This window comes from Zonotrichia leucophrys, chromosome 3 (assembly GCF_028769735.1).
Source record: "Zonotrichia leucophrys gambelii isolate GWCS_2022_RI chromosome 3, RI_Zleu_2.0, whole genome shotgun sequence".
NCBI lineage: Eukaryota > Metazoa > Chordata > Aves > Passeriformes > Passerellidae > Zonotrichia > Zonotrichia leucophrys.
In genome coordinates, this window is record NC_088172.1 from 89,510,172 (window position 1) to 89,532,123 (window position 21,952).

Here is a 21,952-nt window from a genome sequence, read left to right on the forward strand (position 1 = left end):
CCGGTGGCAAACATATCTTATTGGCATAGAGGGTTATACTGCCTCAATGACAAATGACACAGTCCTCAGTCTGCACTTCCAAGAGCCTCTGCATGGAACAGCAACCCTAAACAGAGAATTCCACACACAAGTGACTCTTAGTGTGGTCTCATTGCCTCAGCTAAAGGGCTCTGAACATTTACATTAATATATGTGATCATGCAGCATCACGTTTTCCTTGAAAACTCTAACATGCTACTTAATTTTTCATACTGCTGACAGCACTGCCAACGAAAACAGATTACATGAGCAAAAAGATCATGGCAGTACAAGCTGTGGAATAAATGCTCAACTAAGCTAGATGCAATTTAACATATTGCACCACAGACAGCATTTGTTAATGCCATTGTTTTTGTCCTCCATGACAACAAAAAGAGGATCACAGACACAGAACCTAGCACTAACTAACTAACTCCTTTCAACACATACTGATATGCTAAAAGGTACTCCACAGGAAAATATGTATGCTGATTAGTTTTGAAAGTGTCAGGTTACTAACAGGTATTCAAAATTTGTCCCCAACTCAAACTGTTAGAGGATCAGCAACAAAGCAGTTCCCTAGTTTTCTCTTTGCTACAAGAAAGAAAATGAACAAAGACCTTTTGGCATAGCTTCAGTTAAGATTGTTGTTTTACCATTAAATCATTGGTCTAGTTTACTGCCTGAGTCATCACCGTCAGAATTTGCACTGGCCCAAACCTGAACCAGTCAGCCAATACATGACCAGTGATAAAACAGTAATTCAAGAGATTGTTTCTTCAATATTGGAGTTACATACATTAATAGCTCACTAACAATCTGTGCCAGCCAGTCTCTACAGCCTTTGTCAGTTACTGCAGGAAGGTAGGAACTTCACAAGTCAGACTGACACACATAAATCTCCAGCAGAATTAAGCAAAATAAGTAAGACTTTGCAAAGGTTGTAAACAAGCACATAAGTGAAAAAAAAAAATCAAACACTATTCCAGCACTTGCTTCTATTTGTTGCAAGGTCTTTGAGCAGTCAGCCCATTCATGTTAATGACAAACAAAAGTTGAAAACAAATAATCCTACTACCAGGTGATTTAATTCACAGCACCTAGGGCAGCAAGATCCACAGATCAGAAGCATTAACAAGCACTGTTTCAGTAAATGCACATATGCAAGAGACAACCATACATCTTCATCCCTTCTAGCAATTTGAAATCCAGCATCCCACAGTGACACAAAATAAACCAATGGGTAACTAAAACTCACCCTATGACCTACAGCTTCACAAGCTTCTGTGCCCCCACAGCATTATTCTGGTCTTTCATTAGATAGTTTTTTCAGCTGTGCCTTACTGAATCTGAAAAATATCATCTCCCTTTCCTCCCAAGTCTTGGTACTTTATACGTGCTCTCACAAATATGCCAGAAAATAAGGATAGGTTCCCTTCGATTTCTTTCACCTGAAAAGACAGATGTAGGAGTAAGAGAGATCAATGACAGGCACATTATCCTTCCAACCATTTGTCAGTTCTAGTCGGTTTTGTATCTTCAGAAGTGCTTATTATTGGTTTATTGCAATTGAAATGATAAATCAATATGGTGCATTAGTTTCACAGATATTAAGAGTTCAGGACCTACACTAATAGGGCAATTCAAACATGCTGAGAAAAGAGTTTTCATTTCTATCTGAAAAGGCTTCCTCTTTTGCTGATAAAGTACATCCTCCCTCACCCACAGTAACTGAAAGCACTTTCTCTCAAAGCCAGTTCATAAGTTGCTTTCCTTTCTTCCTTTTACAGAACTACAGAAGAACAAGAGATTATTGATTTTTATAAAACACTACTACATACGAACACACAAACATGCTTTAAAATACTGTATTTCAAGCTTTATTGCACTCAGTCCCAAGAGTTTACCTGCCTTGCTGGGAAAGCTGCTTACAGCCTGTTAAGGGTCAGGACAGAAGATTATTTAATTAGATGGCAGCCCTAACCCTGGGATAACAGAGAGGGGAATGCTGACAAATTGTATCCAGCAAGGTTTGTGAGTCAGGAATTTTTATATGAAGAGTAGCGCAAGGCAAGACAAAGAAAAATATGCTCAGGACATCAAAAAAACATGTGATATTAAAAAATCCTCAAAAACTTGAGACAGAGCATCATAAATAGCACTTTCAAAGAAATATGCTATGAAATGAGCTAGAGCTCAGACACATAAGCAGCAGCACAGAAACTGTGTTTTCCAGGCATGAGGTCAAGCACTGTGCAAGCCACATCACAATGGTTAACAACATTGAAGATCCCAAACTGATACAGAGTTTACATATTTACCTATCTGTAGCCTTATCAGTTTCCATCCACATGGAGACAGATGTTTTTACAGTGAGGGTGGTAAGACCCTGGAGCAGGTGGCCCAGAGGGATGGTGAAAGGCCCATCCCTAGGAATATTTAAGGTCAGACTGGACCAGGCCCTAAACAACGTGGCATAGTTGAAGATTTCCCTGCTTATGGTGGACATAGGTGGCCCCTTGGCTGGACTAAGTGGTCCCTAAAGGTCCCTTACAATCCAAATGATTCCATGATGCTATCATCCTAGTTTGAATGGTTATAATTATGCTGCAGCCGAGCTTTACTTCCAGCAAAAAATGACAAAACGATGTCTGACTCGTACTCTAAAAAAAAAATCACATATCAATATTTTAAAAAATATTAGTCAGAAATACAGGTACCATAATGCAAATCATCAAATGCAAGTCATGGTTTTCTACAGACTCTTACCTACACACTAATAAACACCATCTTTCACTTTTAACTTCTTTTAGAAGTTAGATATAAAAGAAAAGCAACTTGGACACATTCAAACAAAAGAAGGGAATTAAAAGTGCACTAGTTCTTCTTTGTACTGCATCTAGAAGTTCAAAACTATTAGCAGCGACATAACTGCATTGCAAGATTAAAATTGTATTTTCCTAAGTTCTTGGCTCTGTCTACTTGGAACTCAAAAAAGTAACAAATAAGGTATTATGTTCCTCATTTCTGTTTCTTTTAATCTCATTACATTATTCAATAGAAATTCTAGCTTCCTTCTATTTCATTTAGCTGATTTTTTACTCCAGATTTACATCTGCTAGATACAGCTCCAATGACAGAGATGCAAGAAGCAAGACTGCTTTATATCAGAATTCCTTTTCCTCTTGGAGATCTCAAGTTATTACTTTTTTGCTAGAGGCCAATCAGTTTTAATGCTAGCTTTTAGTGAAATCTAGGAATATTTTATCCCTAGACATCTTATCAATTAGGTTTTTTTCCCCTCAAAAGAAGAGACATCCTAACCATCCGTATTTGTTAATAAAAACAGGCAGAAAATTCCTTCCCTGGACCAGACCATTTCCTGGTGTATAACCTCCCACTGTGGCCAGGCCCAGGTTCTTACCAGCCTGTTTTGCTGATTTGTTATTAACTCACATCTTACACTTATGTTTTAGCGCTTGTTTTGTTTTCTTCTGGTGCAAATCACCACCATTCAGTTTCACTCATCACCACCACCTTCACTTAGTTACTTTTGCCAGGCCTTTCTGTGCAATCTCCCTGACCCACTCTTGGTTCTTCCCGCTAAAACTTCCCCCTTGCTGCATATCAGTTTGGGAACAGAACATTCATCAGTCATGAACAGTTTCTAAGAACTGCACATTTATTGTTCTGCTTTGCTTCAGTCTTCTAGAACAGAACAGCTTTTGATCTATTCTTGAATGCCACAGTCACCCTTCATTTATGTAGGTCCCTGAGCAGACCTCCCTATGGGAGATTCCCATTCCTCTTAGCATTTGTGCATTTAATTTCAAGATTCCAGGTTTCTCCATGCACTCTAAAGGTAATCTTTGCTAATCTTAGATCAGCTCAGACTCCCACTAATAGGGCAGCAGTGATGAGGCAGTTTCTCTTCCAGAAGGAGCTGAAGGGAGAAGATATTCCATTGTAGACTGGAAAGTTCATGCTGTCAGCTGTGGTCCTAAAAAAACAACCTGGTTTTAAAGCAACAATCCAGTCTTCCCTTCTCCTATGAATTAGCTGACCATTCACCTTGAACTTGACAGAATTAATTTGCATTTCCCTGGCAAAGTGTCTAGCTATTGAGAGCCAAGGAACAAACACCTGAAAAACATCAACATGGTACCAAGTCTTCTCTTTGGCAGTATCAACACAACTATACACAATTACTATTTTCTCATCCCCACCTCATTTGTTACAGTGTTATATGCTGTGTCATGGTGCTCCAAAATAAACCCATTTAGCAGAGAAAGGCAAAAACACCAAGGAAATGTGGAACCACACCCTCTTTATTAACTATTTTATTTTACCCTTTACAGAAGTTTTTGAAGGTGTCATCTGGCCTACTTAAAACTTCACAATATATAGAGATCACTCCCTGAGGGTAAGCCTTACTTATGCAAGCAGTTGCATTGCCCTAAATCTTGCCTCAAAGGAGTTACTGAGACTACATCCTTCATCTGAGTTTGCATTCAACTCAGTCATTTTATTTTGTAGACTATGCAGGGTACAAAGCTGGCATGAAACAAAGATACATGCATAGACTTTTAAGGATTATCTCATCACTGCACAATTTATTTAGTTTTGTAAAATTAACTATTAGCAGTACTGAAACACCATACTCTAAAAATCTGTTAAATATGGGGGTTGGACTAGATCTCTAGAGGCCCCTTCCAACACTAAATACTCTCTGATTCTTTACCAAGCAACTTTGAGCCTTGATAGCCTCTTGCAATACAATATTAAAAACCTGAGGAAAATAACAACCAGAACAAAGGGAGAGCAGCCACCTCTCAAAGGCTTGCTTCCAAATGCTTCCTTGCACAGAGCTTCCTCCTGTGGATTTTTTTTCCCCTTTTGCAGAACACAGAAGTCACATGAGGAAGCTGAAGCAGCAAAGCTTATAAAAATACATACATACACACACACACAAACACACACATACATATATATAAAATAATTATGCATATAATAATAATAATATATATATGCAGTTTATAGCTGAAGGAGGCCAGCCTAAGCAGAGGGTGTTTGGGAGAACAAGGACAACCAGCAGCTCTGGCAGTTTCCCTGAGGGAACCTTTCCCTGGGCAGAGGCCTGAATGAGCAAAGATAATAATTGTTAGCACAAGTAGCTGTAGCAGCAATAAACTTTGAGTTTATTAAGTTATTTTTGTACTTATATCTGCTGCCCAGGTCAGGAAATCTGCATCTTTGGAGTCCTTTTCAAGACATTTCAAGCCATTCGCTGCAGACCCAGAGTCACACAGCCAGGCCCAGCACTGAAAATGATCACACGTTCATCTGTCAAATCATACAAGGAGAAAAAAAAAAAGTGTATGCCATCAGCCTGATCAGTCCTGGTTTAGTAGCAAAAAGAAAAGAAAGAGTTGTGTTTTGTAGTTAACATTTAACACAAAAGGCCTACTAAAAGTGACCTTCGGGCAGCCCCAAAAAGCCCTGAGGAGCAGCTGAGGGACCTGGAGTAGCTCAGCCTGGAGGAGGCTCAGGGGGGAGCCTCATTGTTCTCTCCGAGTAACTGGAGTCCGGCCTCTTCTGCCCTGCCTGTAGCGAGGGGACCTGAGAAAACAGCCTCAAACTGCGACAGGGGAGATTGGGATTAGAGAGTAGGAAAAAAGATTTTTTACTGGTCTGGTAGCCAGACATTGGAATGGACTGCCGATGGAGACGGTGGAGTCACCAACCCTGGAGGTGTTTAAGAGGCGCCTGGACTTGGTGCTGGGTGATGTAGTTTAGTTGTTTAGAGTTACAGTATCAGCGTCGGGCTGACAGTTGGACTCAATGACCCCAAAAATCACTTCCGCCCCTGACAACCCCACAGCCGGCCCACCGCCATTTTGTACTCCCAGTTCCCCACCCCGCCGATGATGTCATGACCTCGCCCCGCCCCCCGGCGCAGAGGAGTACCCGGATGTGAGAGCCCCACCCCCTCCGCCCCGCGCCAGCGCCGCTCGCGCCCCCTCCCTCGCTTGTTCGCTCCGTGCGCGGGTCAGCGGAGCCTTTGCCGCAGTGACGGGAGCGGGATCGGCAGCGGGATCAGGAGCGGACTGGGAGTGCCAACGGCGGCGGTGACGCCGGATAACGCACAGCGAGGCCGGGGTCGGCGGATTCATCTGCGGGGGAGACGCCTGACGCCCACCCGCCGCCATGGTGAGGACCCTCCCTCGCTTCCACTCCCTAGCTCTTCCCCCCTCCCCGCTCCCGTCCCGCTGGAATATTCCAGACCGGGCCGGGTCCCCCACCCCCGCCGCCCCACCACCGCTCCGCCTCGGCGCTGCCCTGCCCCTGACCCGGCTCCTCCCGCCCCCGGGCAGTCCACGTCCTCCCGCGGGCGAGCGCCTCTTTGGGCTTCCTCCTCGGCTCTTCCCGGCGGCGGGTGCATCCCCCGCTCTGCTCCGCCGCCCACGGAACCCCGCTGGCTCTCCGCCTCCTCCCTCCGCCGCCTTGGGAGCGCTAGTCGGGCTCGGCCCTTCCCTTCCCCAGCACCCTCTCACCTCACCCCCACCCGACCCTACTGGGGGACCGGTCTGGGGATTCGCATTGCCCGTGCTGCGACTCGTCTGTTCCACGGAGGCACTGTCGGTCCCCGAAGCCGTTTCCAAACGAAACTCCGGCGATCTCGGCGGCGCTGCCGTGCGAGGGTTGTTTCGCAGCTCCGCGGGGTTCTCCCCCCGCCCCCGGTGCAGCAGCAATAGCTGTTCGTATGCGGACCGGAAAGCTGTAATGCACGTAGCCCAATGGACGGGATAATGTGCGCTGTAACTGGGCTGGGGCGGAAAGCTGACACTTCACATACGATGGGTACTCGGGGTCTGCGGGAGTGCGATGTGTCCAGGTGTGTGTGTGCGCGAGAGTCGCTTTGTTTTTTCAATCATGACGGGTTTAAATTTCCTTTTTTCTGCTGTAAAATTAACCTGGAGATACAGTATGGAGTCGTGTAGTATTTTACGTCGACACTAGGGGTGTCTGCTGCTTTTCACCGCTGCCAAGAAATCAACGCCCTGTTTTTTAATAAACATTTATTTTAACCTAAATTATCCAGTACCCTGGCTGTAGGAAGACCTGGCAACATTTTGGTTTTACCGCTGGAGAAATACAAGTAGTTTAAATTTTTTTTGTTGTTGTTTTTAGCCCTTTCAGAGCGAGGCCAACTGGTTATCACAATGCACATTAGACCTCACAGGGCCTGGAAGTCAAAAATAGGTTTCCTTTTGTTTTTAAGCAGGCATTGCAATCTTTCCTTTAAAAAATAAAGTTGTGGCAGAATCAAATATGCCATGCTCAGGCTGATTTTTTGTGTACACTTTAATAGATGTGCATTTGGAGAAGTGTTTTGAAGTATATAAATCTTTGGTTTCGGTTGCGAGCACATCAAGACTGGGGGAGAAAGAAAAGTTCATCTTTCGAGAACAAAGTATTAATGAATTTGAGGCTTAAAAAAATTATTATCACTTATGCCATGGTTGCAATACTGATAGTTACTTTGAATGTATAGATCATCATGAACAGTGATCATTTTCCACACAACAGTTGTGTTCATCCTGCCAGTAGTTGGATCTTCTGTGAAAATTTTGTTCTCAAAGACCTGCCATAAGTGACATGCTAACATATATAAATGGAAAGAATTATTATTTAACTGTGAAGCCCATATGCGTGTCAGGAGACTTTAATGAACTTAACTTTCATGTATTATTAGCTTTGATTATTTTTTTTCATCCGTTCTGTTGTAATTAAAGCTTTCTTATGATCTTTTGATGATGTAATCATGTTGATCATTGACTTCATTGCTTCCTGAATAGTGTTCGTGTATGATGCATTGCAATGTAGAAATATATATGCTCGGGAAAAAAGATGGTATGTTATGAATGTTATCTCTGCCAGTAGAGGTGCTTGTTTTCTCAAGTAAGCATAGCACTACTGTAGCTATATCACTACACTGGTTCTGGTACCACCTGATCTTAGGTGCCTTTTAGTCTGAAAATCAATATAAAATGATACATTAACAGAAAAACACACCCAGCATTTAAGTTGCTATTCTTCTTTTTTTTTTTTTTGTCATTAGTCAGGGAATGTTTTCCTGACTAATTGAAAGAGTTCAGTTTTAATGGGGTACATCTTGTTTCAACCCTTATGGTATTAGAGAAATTCCTTTTTCACAGTCTAGAACAACATTTCCTTTATGCTCTTGCAGAATGAGAGAGCTGACAGTAATCATGAAAAAAGAGGTGAATGTATTGTTGTGTTTGTAGTAGGTAGCTTGAGATAAAACAAAAACATCTAGTGAGTCAAAGAATGTTCTTTTGGATGTTTAGGTATAGCCAGTTCTAAAATAATCTGTCAGAGCATATGATGACGAGTCCATTACATAATGCTGGAAGTAATGTTGATAAGCTATTTTTGTCAGAGTTGACTTAGCAAGTTTTTCCTATGAGTAGTGTTTTCTAGGAAAAGGTACACAGCACAGATAAAGGTATTAAATGATCTTAGTTTTAGATAAATTCTGTCTTCTTGGGATGGTCTGTGTTCTGGTTCATATCCAGATCTTGAACTTCATAGATGTAGTACAGACGCCCCAGAATTCTGCAGGAATCACCCAAAACATGTTACATTGTGCATCTGTCTTAACTAGTCTCTTATTCAGTTGTTTTGACTCACTTCACTTGAATACTAGAGCCTCTAGTGCATTTTCCAGAACTGATCTGACACTGGTTCTAAATTATTGGAGTAAAGAACCTCCTAAGTAGGTTTTTAATAAAATGACAAAAAAAAAACCCCATAAGACCATCTTAAACAATTCTTTACTATTTAGCGGGGAGGGTGTTACATGCTTTGCTTATTAGCTGAACAAAAAGCTAGTTATTCCTAAACAGGGAGATAGAGCCTGTTGGTAGAGAGGGGAAAAAAAAGAGTTTTTAAAAAGTAATTATATTTTATCACCATTCCTGTGGTAGAAGTAGGATTCTGTTTTTATGTGGTTTAACTATTAATTTAACAATAAGGACAATGACAGTTGAGTAGTTGAAGAGAAAGTAGTTTGTGGCGGGCATACCTCAGAATCTTCAGTATATTCATGACCTAAAGCATCTGGCTTAGCAGGTGAAAGGAAAATTTTAAGGGAGTGGATTAATAACACCTAAATTGTGGGGTTTGCTCATATCTTAAAGTAGATGGGACTGTCCTCTGTCTATCAGTGCCAGAAAAAGAGAATTCTGTAATTCTGGTATTTCCAAGGAAATGAGATGAGGCAGAAATGCACATTTTTATGCCAAACCATTTCTCTCTGTCTGCTTCTGCCACCTCATAGAATGGGTCAGGTTGGAAGGTTCCACGACGGGTCACCTGGTTCAGCCTCCCTGCTCAAGCAGGGCTGTCCTGGAGCGCATTGCACGGGATTGTACCCAGATGGTTTGGAATATCTCTGCGGAGGGAGACTCCGCACCTTCTCTGGGTGTTCTGTTCCAGTGCACGGTCACTACACAGTAAAAATTTCTTCCTCACGTTCAGGTGGAACTTCTGTGCGTCAGTTTCTGCCCATTGCTCAGTTTCTGTCCTATTGCTTGGGTTCATCCTTCTGGAGCACTCCCTTCAGATACTGACACACATTGATTAGGTCCTGGCTCCCTCAGCCTTTCCTTCTAAGAGAGATACTCCAGCCCCTTAATCTGGGTGCTGAATTGGTGCTTACCTGGCAGTGTTACAGAAGAAATAGCTTTTTTTAATTGTAGGTGTCCTTAATAGTGTTCTTCTACTGTAATTCATATATTAATCTTGCATAAGATTTTTCACATTACTATGATTTTTATTCTTCTGGTTTGAAGAATTGTTTTGCTTTCCCTCCCCATTTTTGCTGCCTGTATTTAGCAGTGTTTCACTACAGAAAACTGTATCCTCTCCTAAAACATTTTAAATCTGAGTAGCAGTTGAGCGTAACATTCTGTAGGCTGGGCTCAGTGATCTCAGAAGTCTTTTCCAACCGAACTGATTCCATGATTCCAAAGACTTTGGTGTAACTATATGAAATGATGATAAAAAATTGTTTTAATGAAAAAACATTTTTTTGTAATTTGAGCTAATATGTGACTTCTTGAAAACAATTTGCTCTCGATTTCCTTGCCCCTCCTCTTCCTTGCCAAGCCTGTTTTCCCTTCTCTGTGTAATATCATTTGTCAAGTTGTAATTAGGAGACAGATTAATAAAAAATTAGAACAGTTCTTTGTTCATTGGCAGCCAGTTCGTATAGTGACACATTTTCCAGTTTTCCATTGTTGTTTGCTTCTGGACTATATATTTTTCTGTTTTCCTGACCTTTTTTATTCCTGTATGTTCCTTGGGAGTAAAGGAGACTGGCTGTTTTCCATACTTCCTACATGCTATTTCTTTGCCAGAATCAGCAGAAACAGAGAAGTTGCTACTGTGTGATGTCCTTGTCATGATGCAAGTCTTCTGCTGTGGGAGGAGTGAGCACCGTGAGGATGAGGGAGTAAAAATTGAGATGGTGGGGAAGGAATGATGAGAGGAATATGTCGGCATCAAAAGAGGAATAAAAAGTGCTTGTGCTTAAAGGTTACGCAGCTGGAACCTCTGAGCAGGATAACATTAAAAAATAAGCATCTTGTTTGATTCTCAGGCCTATGTTAATTGAAATATAGAAAAGTTGGAACTCTTAAACAGTTGGAATTTTTTTGGCTGACATGATTATATAAATTACTTAAATATGTTCTTTCTTTCCCAAAAACGGTAAGAATTTAACTTGCTATGCTCTTGTGAAGCTGGTAAATATTGACCTTGTTCTGTAAATGGAACAGGTCGAGGTCATGGCAGGGTAATAAACTTATCCTAGGTCCTTGTTGTTGTTTAGAAGTTAGCATTAGTATGTGATACTGGCAATGTGTGTTTGTAGCTTTGAAAATAAATATGTCTAAATCAAATAAACTGTTACAAATTTAGGGGTCTAGGGATTTGGAGTTGAAATGCAGCCACTAGAGCATGTGCTGTGCATTGTCCATTTGGCTTAAGGCATGTGATGGTGTTCAGTAGTTACTGGCTGCCTTCTTCCAACATCTTTGTAACAGTGTTTAGCCACTTAAGTGACTGCTTTTTGAGATTAGAGCTGGAGATAGGCCTTTAATATCTTGCAGAAGCTACTCTGTTTCTTAGTTGTCAGTGGCCTCAAGTAATCTTGACACCAGCAGTGTCAGAAAGATCAGCTGCAGAGATTGCCTTAATGTGCTGAATGAAGTGGGAAAGTCTTGGACGTGCACCAATGTTTTTTAATCTGTGACAGATCTTTTGATATACCAGTTCAGGTATTCTGGGAAAGTCCAGGACTAGAAGCAGCATATTCTACTTGGGGTAGAATTTGTGCATACAATTTGTGCATGCAGTGCAATGATGTAGCTAGATTTTTTTGGTCACTGGATGAAACAATGTATTTAGTAATATTAAGATTATTTTAACGAGGGCTAAGCTTAAATTATGTCTTGTCTCTATTCAGGTTTTACATATATAATTTGAATGGCAGAAATCTGTGGAGAGTTGGGGTTTTTTTAAATTTCAGGTGTGTCTAAGAATAAAACCACCATCTTTCAAGTGAAGTAATTTCTGGACTGTCATTTCTTCTTAATTTTGACATTTTGTGTAGCTTGAAAATTTTAATTTGATAGCTATACTTTATTAGGCTTTTTCCGTGTAGACAGTGTTTTATATGTTGCTACAAGCACTTTAACTGTTTGGGCAAAACTGTGTTGATGATATAAAACAGGCTGGAGACTATATCTGACTCACTTGTAACTTGACAGTCATTTGGCCCTGCTGTTGATACTCTGTTCCACAATTAAGGAAGAAACCGAGTGATAGAAATAATCCTTAACTGCATTACAGAAGTCTTGGAAACCGTTAAATGTGTTGGGTTAAAGGCAGCATTTCTTAGGAACTGCCATTAAAAATCTTAGCTTTCGAGCTGTAAACAGGTTGTGTCAGTGCATCATATTTGCAAAGTCTGTGTTGATGAGCATTTTAAAGCAAACTTAAGGCACAGAACTGAAGCTTGAGTCAGCTTAAAGTTACAATAGTTCCTAACTTAGGTAAGGGGAATTTAAAAAAAATGTAGTAAGACATTTATGGAAGCAATTCAGTCAGAATTTGTGAGTGGCAGGAGAGGAATCAATGGGACAACAGATAGAAAGCCCAGGGTTGATATGTTCTGGGAGGAAACGAAGCTACTGGAAAAGTGGATGGAGCTGTGATTCTCACTAGACTACAACCCTAGACCAGTATCATCTTTAAATGCTGTGGAACATTTTCTTCCTCTGATGTATTTGTGACAAATACGGAGATTTTTACCTCTTATTTTCATCAGCTGGAAACTACAGGACTCTTTTTCTACCTCTTCTCTGTTGTTACCCTGTGAGTATCTCCTCTGTGTGCATTTATGAGATGTTTTGGGTTTTTTTTGTAATAAGTGGTAAAGGACAAAACAAAAACCAACTTGTTTCACTGCTGACTGTGTAGGTTCTGAATAGCGTCACTGAAGTTAAAAATGTCACTGGAATTCCCTCTGCTGAATGACACTATGACTAGCAGAAAGGACTTTAAAAGGAGTTTAGTTTGGTTTGCTGTTGGGGTTTCTTTTTCAATAAACTCCATGGCTATGCTTCAGACCTGAGCATGTGAAGGAGAACTCATGTATCTCGTAGGCATGATGACTGAACAGCTTTTCAGTTTTGTGTATATAAAATGTTCCCTTGGGAAGTTTAATTTAGTATTGAGCCGCTGCTAACAAGTAGTATTTGAGCAGTCATTGGTCAGTTTTGTTGATAATGCTAAAGTGACACTTCACAGATTTTTTTTAGATTAAAGCTTGATTGCATGTAGATCTACTAAAAGGTCTGGAAAAAATCTGTGATAAATAGGAGAACTTCTAAGCAGCAGTAGTAAAAATGTCAGATGAATAAATAGACTTGATTTTTATATTGGACTCAAGTAGACTATCTTGGCACTCTAATAACTTTTCTTCTCAGAAGTATCAACTAAAATACCTGTTTGCCACCTATTAAATTTGTCGAGTTATTGTTATAAAAACAGTGTTAGTTTTCCTGAAATATTTTATTCAAAACACTGTTTATTTTATTAATTAGACTAATGCATTTGCAGGAGGTACCACTGGTGTTAGGGGCTTTTTTTGTTTGTTTGTTTGTTTTCAGACAAACAAATTTGATTGAAATGCATTGAAAAATCAGATAAATGTAATTTGTAAAATATGAAAGGTTAGTAAGTTTGAATCTTGTGTACTCTTGAATATTATAGTGCAGCTCTAGAGATGCAGCTGAGTTTTGCTGAAGGTCAGTTCTGAAAAATCCTCTTTTGAGGGGCCTTGAAAAAATGGAATGATGAGTTAAAAGGTGGCCAGGTACCCTTTAGTGGTGAGAAAACAAGTCATGTGAGTAAAGGGGTCTAAAATGGAGCAGAATGAGAAGATGGTGGGTTTAGATGTAGGCATTTTTATGTAATTAGGTAGTAATAGTGTACTGGTCTATAGCAGGGGGCAGAACAACTAAAGATTCCAGAAAAATTGGTTTTGGAGAAAGGATGAGTTTTAGTAGTAGTTTTACTACTTTCTCAGAGATATTGTGTAGCATCAGTGCAGTGCAGTAAATGTTGTGTCAAGTCAAGCCTTGTCGCCCAGTGTTTCACAAAGAGTTGCTAAATGGCTTTGTTTAAAGTTACAAACTGATTGTAGTAGATTGATTTGCAGTTTGTATTACAGCCTAATATGCAAATGTATATGCATTATATACTGCCTTTAATGCTTACAAACTGCAAGTTTTTGAAAGTATGGCACATGAAGAAATAAGATGGTGAATAGCAGAAAAATGGTGGCCTGTGGTTCTGTGGACAGGTTGTGATTACATGCACAATTGTGTCAGTCTTTCCACGGCGCTGTGGACTGGATTCTTGATTGTGAGCAACTGGTAATTATGACTGGAGGTCCCTGGGGTTCTGCAGAGGTGCATCTGCTGGACTTCTTTTGGAACCTGTAGACCCTATAAATACCAGTAATTTTTTTAGTGCTGCACTGTGTGTACTCTTGTGCTTGCTTTTACATACATTTACAACTTTATGTACATTTACTACTTAAGAAAATTTATGGCTCTTCAGGACAGCTGTTTATGGTTGTATTGTCAGTTACAGCAATTAATAAGCCTTGAGTTCTGTCAAGATTAAGCAATCTTTAGCAAATGCTGTGAATTTTTAGTTTAGATATCTTAGAACTATTCTGGTAATGATATTTTGGATAATTCTTCAAACATTTGACGTGAATGTTTATAAGTTACTGAAATTGGTTTGGACTTCTAATGTAATCCCTTGAGTACCCTATTACTAGCTTGTAGGAAAATTGATACTCAATATTTGCATTCCTGTTTGTAACAAATAAACCAGTTCCTGTCCTGAAGAACTTAACCTAAAATATTCTTCTAAATAGCATTTGAGTATTACTTAATATAACAAACTCCTGAATGGACATCACCTCAGTGTTATGACTAAAAATAGTCAGTACTTTCTCTATGACGCATTTCATAAAAAGAAAACTTGTCTGAAGGTTTCAAGTATTCCATAGTGGGGACAATCTTAATTTAAAAAGCACTTGTGTTGTTGTGGGGTTGTTTTTTTTTTTTTTGGGGGGGGGTTGTGTTTTATTATGTTCCATTTTGCTTTAATTTTACTGGGAAATTTGTGATAATTGGAAGACTTTGGAAATTTATAATGCATCTTCAGAACACCAGTTTCTAATTTGTGGAAAATTCTTGAGTGCTGGAAATTAAGGATTCATTTTAGAATAGAAGCTGGTGATGGCAAAAAGACCTGTTTAATGTTTTGTAAATTTCTTGATAATTACAGTGAATTTGATCCCTCTGTTTTGGATCATAGTGTTGGTAGGACCTGTTTTCAAACCATATGATTCATTTTTATTCTTTGTGAATCCTTGAATAGCATAAACTAAACCAGAACTTGTTAAAATGTTTCCATTTATTAGCTGACAGCTGCAAGTGCTGATTAAGTTATTTTCCTTTAGTTAAAAAGCAAAAGACAAAACTAGATTAGTGCTAACAGGTTGAGAATGAAAAAAATCTTAATATTTCAGATTGTGTTTCTATGCAACAATTCCCCTTCAGCACAAACTGGTTCTTCCTTTGATTTGCATATCTTGCTCAGTTCTGCATCTTTGCCTCCTTGATTGTTTTTTGTTCATGTCAGTTTGTGAAATCAAATCCCATTTTTGAACTGTCTTTTTTGTTTTGAGGTATGTGTCATTTTCAAAATTCTTCACAATGTTCTTCAATCTCTTTTGTGATGGAGCCTGAATGACATTTTGCCTGCTTTGTGATCTTCTTTTTAATCATCCTGTTTCCTCTTTCTCTCTTCTTGTTGGGCAGCTGTTGGGCTGTAAGACATTTATATCCTTTCAAACTTAGATTTCCCTTTTTGACTTCCCAAGTGGTATTGAACTGTTTTTACATTTCTTACATGGGAAGAAAGGCTGGTGACAGCATCTGCTTGTGCAGCCTGTTTCTGTGCAGTGCTGACTTTCCTGACTCTGTTCTAACCCCTTGTGGTAGAGCCTTGTGAATTACTGATACTTTCTGAATTGGTACTTACACTTTCCTGCTCAAGGACGTTTGTTAAAACTGCCACTAAACTGTTGTATGCAGTAGAACTGCATCATCTTGTTTTCTTTGCTTCAGGCCTTTTCAGATTAATTTATAATACCTGTGCAACTGTTCCTAAAGCGTTTCCCTTCGCAGTTAACACATGGCTGAATACACTATTGAAATCTAAAAACTTAGGAAAATCAATTGGTAGAGAAAGATATGCAGGTCATACTGTTCTTGACTGTTTCTAACCTCACTGTTTCTGTGAATAGGGAATTATGTTGAACTGCAGTAGAGTCTTTTAAGTATCATAATGCTGTTATATGATGCAGTGTAATCTGTTAATATATCTTTGGTATTTTCTTTGCCCTCTATAAATATCACTTGCAGTGAATCTACTGTCTAAACTCCCCTAGAAAAAGAATCCACCTAAACTCATTTTCTAACTGATAGTGATCTTCCATACTTTCCTTGCTCGAGTTTGTTAACAGTCTGTGGCAAGGGACCTTTGCTAGCTGCATGAGGAAGAAACACATTAATTATGTGACATTAATGGATATATATAACTAGTTACAGAATTATATATTAACAAATATAGTAATTTGTATGTTCGTTACTTGCTGTCAGAGGACAACATGCTACAATTCATTTCTGGCTAAATTCTTATCTTTCATATTTGTCTCAGCCTAATCAGGCATGAGGATCTGTAGTCATTTCTTGCAGAAATTAGGGTTGAGATTTATTTTCTTTGTTTGGGGTTCTGTGACTGCTGTAGCTCCTTTTCTGCTTTTTGGAAAAACCCTCTGCAAAGAGAAATGTTCTTACTCCTTTTTAATCTTCGCTGCATTGCTGAAGTGTAGTAGTAGGAAACCGATCTAATGGATATTGGGCTTTTTTCTGCCTGTAGAGTTCAGGCTTTTGGAGTTAAATGTCTTCTTTGTACAAGCCAATCCAGAAGTTCAGAAACTTCAGAAGACTGAGCTACCCTTTAATTTACTCATTTCTTGTATTTGGACTATCACATTTCATATTTTTAAGAGGTAACTTTTGATTCTATAGATATTGATAGCCTTTGGTTTTTTGAAGATTACTCAAAAAGAAGTTTAAATTTGCAAGCAAGTCCTATACCTTAAGTGACTGTGATTTCCACAGTCTACTAGACATGGTTGAAAAACAATGCAGAGAAATGAAAGCCTGTATTTCACACTCCTCATTAATCCAGTGGCAAGAGTGCTTGACTTGGAAATATTACAGAGAGTATAATTCTTTGACTATTAATTTTGGAGGGATATTGAAATACCAGTTAACTTGGTAGAGTTTTTTACAGGGCGTAGTCTGTAGAGTTGCTGCCTGAAGCTTCCTAGTTTGGTTTTTTTTCATTTTATAGTCACTGGAAATGCTGAGAATTTAATTGGCCTAATTAAAAGCAGCCTCATGAGAATATAGATAGCAAATTGTATTTCAATGGCTTAGATCAAGTTAATATCTTCTTGTAAAGTAATTGTTCTGTACCTATTTATATGTAGGTCAGCCAGTGGTGAGGTCATTATTGCTTTGTGTTGAAGTGGAAGTTTAGAGCATTGTCTGTTTTCTGGGAAAAATTTGTTTTATCTTCAAATTGTTGTTGAGCAAGAGAGAAGCTGAAAGAGCTTTAATTACCTACTGAGTATTTTACCTTCAAAAATGAGTGTTTTGACTCTTCTGAGTACTTTTGTCTTTTCTTCATTTGACAGAGTATGATGTGCTAAATAACAGCTTGGGTATAATCTTAATTTCTGGCAAAATTGTGGAACTCTGTAGTACTTCCAGGTTCTTGGTGATGCTTACATGTTTTGCCCTAAGGTTTTGAATGAAGTTTTGTTCCCTTTTTCCTCTGTGTTAGTTTACTTTTCGAAATCTGAAGTTGTTCTTTCACATGAATATGACACAATTTATTGTTTGCAGTTGCTTGGATTTTCTGTGTTCGTATTCACCCACAAAGGGGGAAACAGTCCTTCCTACTAATGAAATTATTAAATTGGTGTTCCTAAGTGTCTGATGTCCAGTTTATATCCATCACTGTCCCAAAAAACAAGAAAACAAGATCAGTGTGATATGCTTTGATTTTTTGTTTCTCTTTAATATCTTATTAAATGTAAGTGAATGCAATTTCTTTGTTAAGATGTTGGCTCCTAACTGAAAATCCCAGGACACCTCAGTCACTTGATAAAGTCTTCAGTCCCATTTAATGTTTCCTCTCATACTCCTTAGAGAAACTTTTGCACTGTGTACTTCCAAAGTATATGATGTGTCTATTCTTTTGCAGTCATTTGCATTTTCTACCTAGTTTTTGCTTGCACCACAAATGTTCTGGACGGTGTGGTCTTTGTTTCATTTTGACTAGTGTGGGGTTAGTCCATATAACAGCACATGGGGTCATGGGGTAGATTGATTGAGAAACTTTACTGCAATTGTCTTTAAAGCCGAAAAGGACCAGTTGCCATGGTCTGCTCTTTAGCTAAGGGAATTGAATAAGCTTCACTCTGTGTTGTAAAAGTGGAAAGAAGTTTTGTAGGTGAAACCAGTATATTAAGCTAAATGTAACAAATAAATTATTATCTTGCAAATTTTTCTGGGACTCCTTCAGAAGCAACGGAGGAACATACTGTTAATCCCAAAGCCTTCCCATTGTGAACTCTTAATTGCATCAGGACTTCATTAGGAGTGGCAGAATTTTCTTGTTCCCCTACTAAAGGTTGTGTTGCTTCAGAATCCTTCTGGGAAACTCCTTTCCTTGGCTTTTTGAGAGTTCATTATTCATTTATGCACTTAAAATTGCAGGGTTCTGAGAATTTTTCGGAGTGATGCAAGCTTAAGAAATGTGAGCTTTGAAGTGATTGGATAAGCAGATTGGGTGGTTGCTGCTAAAGAGTGGCAGCTGGGAACTGCCAGATGAAATTGTGAAATGTACCTTAGCTTATAAAGCTAACACTTTTGTTTCTGTCACTATTTTTCTCTAAAGTTTTATTTACAGATTGTGATGTTTTTACAGGTTTTTACAATGAGAGCTCTTACTGTTTTCTATGGTTTTTCATATGTATGAAGTTTTGCTTTTCTCCTTCAAATAACAAGATTAATTTGTTAGTTCTCTAAATGTCGCACAACCTATTCTCTGCCGTACCTAGTTTTAAAAACTCACTATGTTTGTTTCCAGCACTTTTTATTACCTATCTGACATACTGCAATCTCTATTAGGATGATCATAAAATGGAACAGAAAATATAAGTTGTCTCACATGTTACAGATGAGACAATTGAGTTAAGTTTACAGTAATCTAGTTATCTTTTAGGTTTTTATTATGTCTGCATTGAAGTTGTGTGAGGTGATTTAGGGGAATACATACATACCTAGTAAATGATATTATCAGTGTAGGCTCTGACCTCATGGCTTCTTTTGTCCTCCAAATTCAGGAAAAGGGCTTCGCAGTAAAACTGCTTTTATCTTTGGTCATTCTTTCTTATTAAGCAATTTAGCAAACTGCTTTGTTATTTCTGCTGAGTCTGTATGTCTCATTCTGTCTTGGGTGACTTTTTCTGGGAGACGCTGCAGGTGAGTAACTATTGTTTGTGTCTGCATGTAGAGATCTATGATTAAACCAACTACTTAATCATACCTTCAATATCATACAAGTCTAGATTTTTGTTGGAAGCTGAGCAAGTGTAATGGAGTTCAGATAGGGAATGCTATAGGATTGATGTATATGAATATATATCATATAATCCCTGCTATGAGTGTACAGTCTTCACAGATTGCTTTTCAGTCCTGAAAACTTGAAATTCAAAACATGAAAATTTTAAAAATTGGTGTTATCCTATTTGAGTAGATGCATTTTTTTATTGTTATGTTTCCCTTAAAAAAGCTAGATGGTGTATTAAAGGATGAATCCTCTTGTAAGTTACATTCTTGATTCCTTTAATTTTTCTGTCTGCTTGAGGCTTTGGCAAAAGGAGCCATCACTAACATTGGTTTTGCTTTGTGCTTCATTGGTTTAGGGCTTCCCTGTGATATCCTAGAATGGTTACTTGACTGTGATGGCCTTAAGCCATTAATATCTCACATTGGAGGAGACCCGTGGACAGTGAAGTGTTTAAATAAAGCATAGCAGAAGTTACTGGCCAACTGCCAGCCAGGGGACAAGTATCTTCCCTTAAAATGACTGATGAAGCTTGAGGAGAGACATGACTGGATTAGATGGTGACTAAGGAGTAAACTGTGGGCTTTTCCTAAGACTTGGACAGTCTTTCTTGCCTCTTGTATCCAAAAAGGGGATGTGGTAGAACCTGACATGCATGCAAAAGGGGAGACTCTTCTAAGGAATCATCACTTACTTAAAATAAGGGGATGGTGTTTCGGTGGTTTTTTGCTTTTTTTGTTAGTTTGTTTGGTTTTTTAAATTAGACTTTTTTTTTATTGTGGCAAAGGGAATTATAACACTCGGCATACTTGAAAGAAGCGATGCCAGAATGCTGTAACGGCTTTAACCTGACTTGATCTCTACTGTAATCCCAAATCCACCAATCCCCTTTGCCTTGGTTCATTATCTCTGATGTCTGCAATTTAAATATGTTGAAGAATTAGGTATTAATCTTTTTTTGAGTTCCTTCTGTACTGAAGGTCACAGATTATTTTATCTAGAGGCAGGATTAAAAGTTTAGGCTGCTTCAGGGGTAACACATTTAAAACTTGAAATCTTCTTTCCAAGGTAAGTTAAAAGAAGCTGTGTTTGGTTTTGTGGTTTTGTTTATGATTTTTTTTCCCCCTGAGGTGTTCTGTTTTCTCTATGTAAAATGCTTACAGCCTTCCTTGATGTTTGCTGTTGATTAGTATTCACAGGTGAGGTATTGAGTTAGAGTATAAACAACAGCTGACAATAACAGTAAGACCTGTTAACAACAGTAAGACCTGTCTGTTGTACCTTTATGGTTTCACCTTTAATATCATACATAAAAGCTGAGCGCTGATGCAAGTTCAATTGTTTATCAGATTTCTGGTAAACTTTACAAGAAATGTATCTGAATGCACCCAGAAAAAGTTACTATAAAATTTCAAGGGATGATGGTTGGCAGATGTAGGGGAGAACACAGTTTATGTATCTAAATGGAAGTTATTTCCAAACGTGAAGGTGGAATGGAAGAATATGTTGACTGGCTTGCATCACTAGTTTTAAACTACTGGGTGGAATTGTAACAGATGTTAGGGAGATGTGGATGTATTATGCTAGATAGGTGTGGCCTCTTTGAAATTGTGCCTGCCAGTAAATCCTCTACCAATTTAAAGGAAACCTTAAATTACTTGGACAGCAATATGTGAACTAAATGTAACTGTAAGATTTCTTTTTAATCTCAAATGAATAGCGAGATAAAGTCCCCTCTGAACCTCCTTTTTCCCCAGCTCCCTCAGCAGCTCCTCATGGGACCTAGATTCCAAACCTTCTCTGGACATGCTTCAGAACCTCAATGTCCTTTTTGAAGTGAGGGACCCAGAACTGGATATAGGTTTTGAGGTGTCTCCAGTGCCAAGCACAGGGGAAGAATGAAGTTCCTGGTTCTGCTGGCCACACTATTCCTGATCCAGACAGGATGCCATTGGCCTTCTGGCCACCTGGGCACACACTGCTGTCAGTCAACACCACCATGTCACTTTCTGCTGGGACACTTTCCAGCTACTTTTCCCCCAGCCTGTGGTGCTGTCTGGGCTTGTGACCCCAGGGCAGGACCTGGCACTTCACCTTGTTGAACTCGTACCATTGGCCTTGGCCCATTGATTCAGCCTGTCCAGATCCCTTTTGCAGGACCTTCCTACCCTCCAACAGAACACAACTCCCATAGTGTCATCTGCAGAATGACTGAGTACCCTCGATCCTCTTGTCCATGTCATCGACAAAGGTATTAAATATGACCTGCCCCAAAACTGAGCCCTGGGGAGCTGGTGACAGGCCTGCAGCTGAATACAACACCATTCACCACCACTCTTGGCTTGGCCATCCAGGGAGTTCTTTTACCCAGTGAACTCCTGGCCCACCTGAGCCTTGTGCAGACAGTTCCTCCGAGAGAATGCTGTGGGAGACAAGTGTCAAAGGCATTCCTAAAGTGCAGGTAAATGACATCCACAGCCTTGCCTTCATGTGCTCAGTGGGACACCTTGCCGTAGAAGGAGATGAGATTGGTAAAGCAGGGCCTGCCTTG

The 21,952-nt window shown here is 39.4% G+C and overlaps 1 protein-coding gene across 1 annotated transcript in view; it reads left to right on the forward strand.

Moving 5' to 3' along the window:
* The first annotated feature begins 6,002 nt into the window (after nt 1-6,002).
* PPP3R1 (protein phosphatase 3 regulatory subunit B, alpha) overlaps nt 6,003-21,952 on the forward strand; it is a 38,636-nt gene continuing 22,686 nt past the window's right edge. Inside the window, exon 1 of the mRNA XM_064709203.1 lies at nt 6,003-6,228. Coding sequence (XP_064565273.1) covers nt 6,226-6,228 — 3 coding nt within the window. The 5' untranslated portion in view covers nt 6,003-6,225. The remainder of the gene's footprint in view (nt 6,229-21,952) is intronic.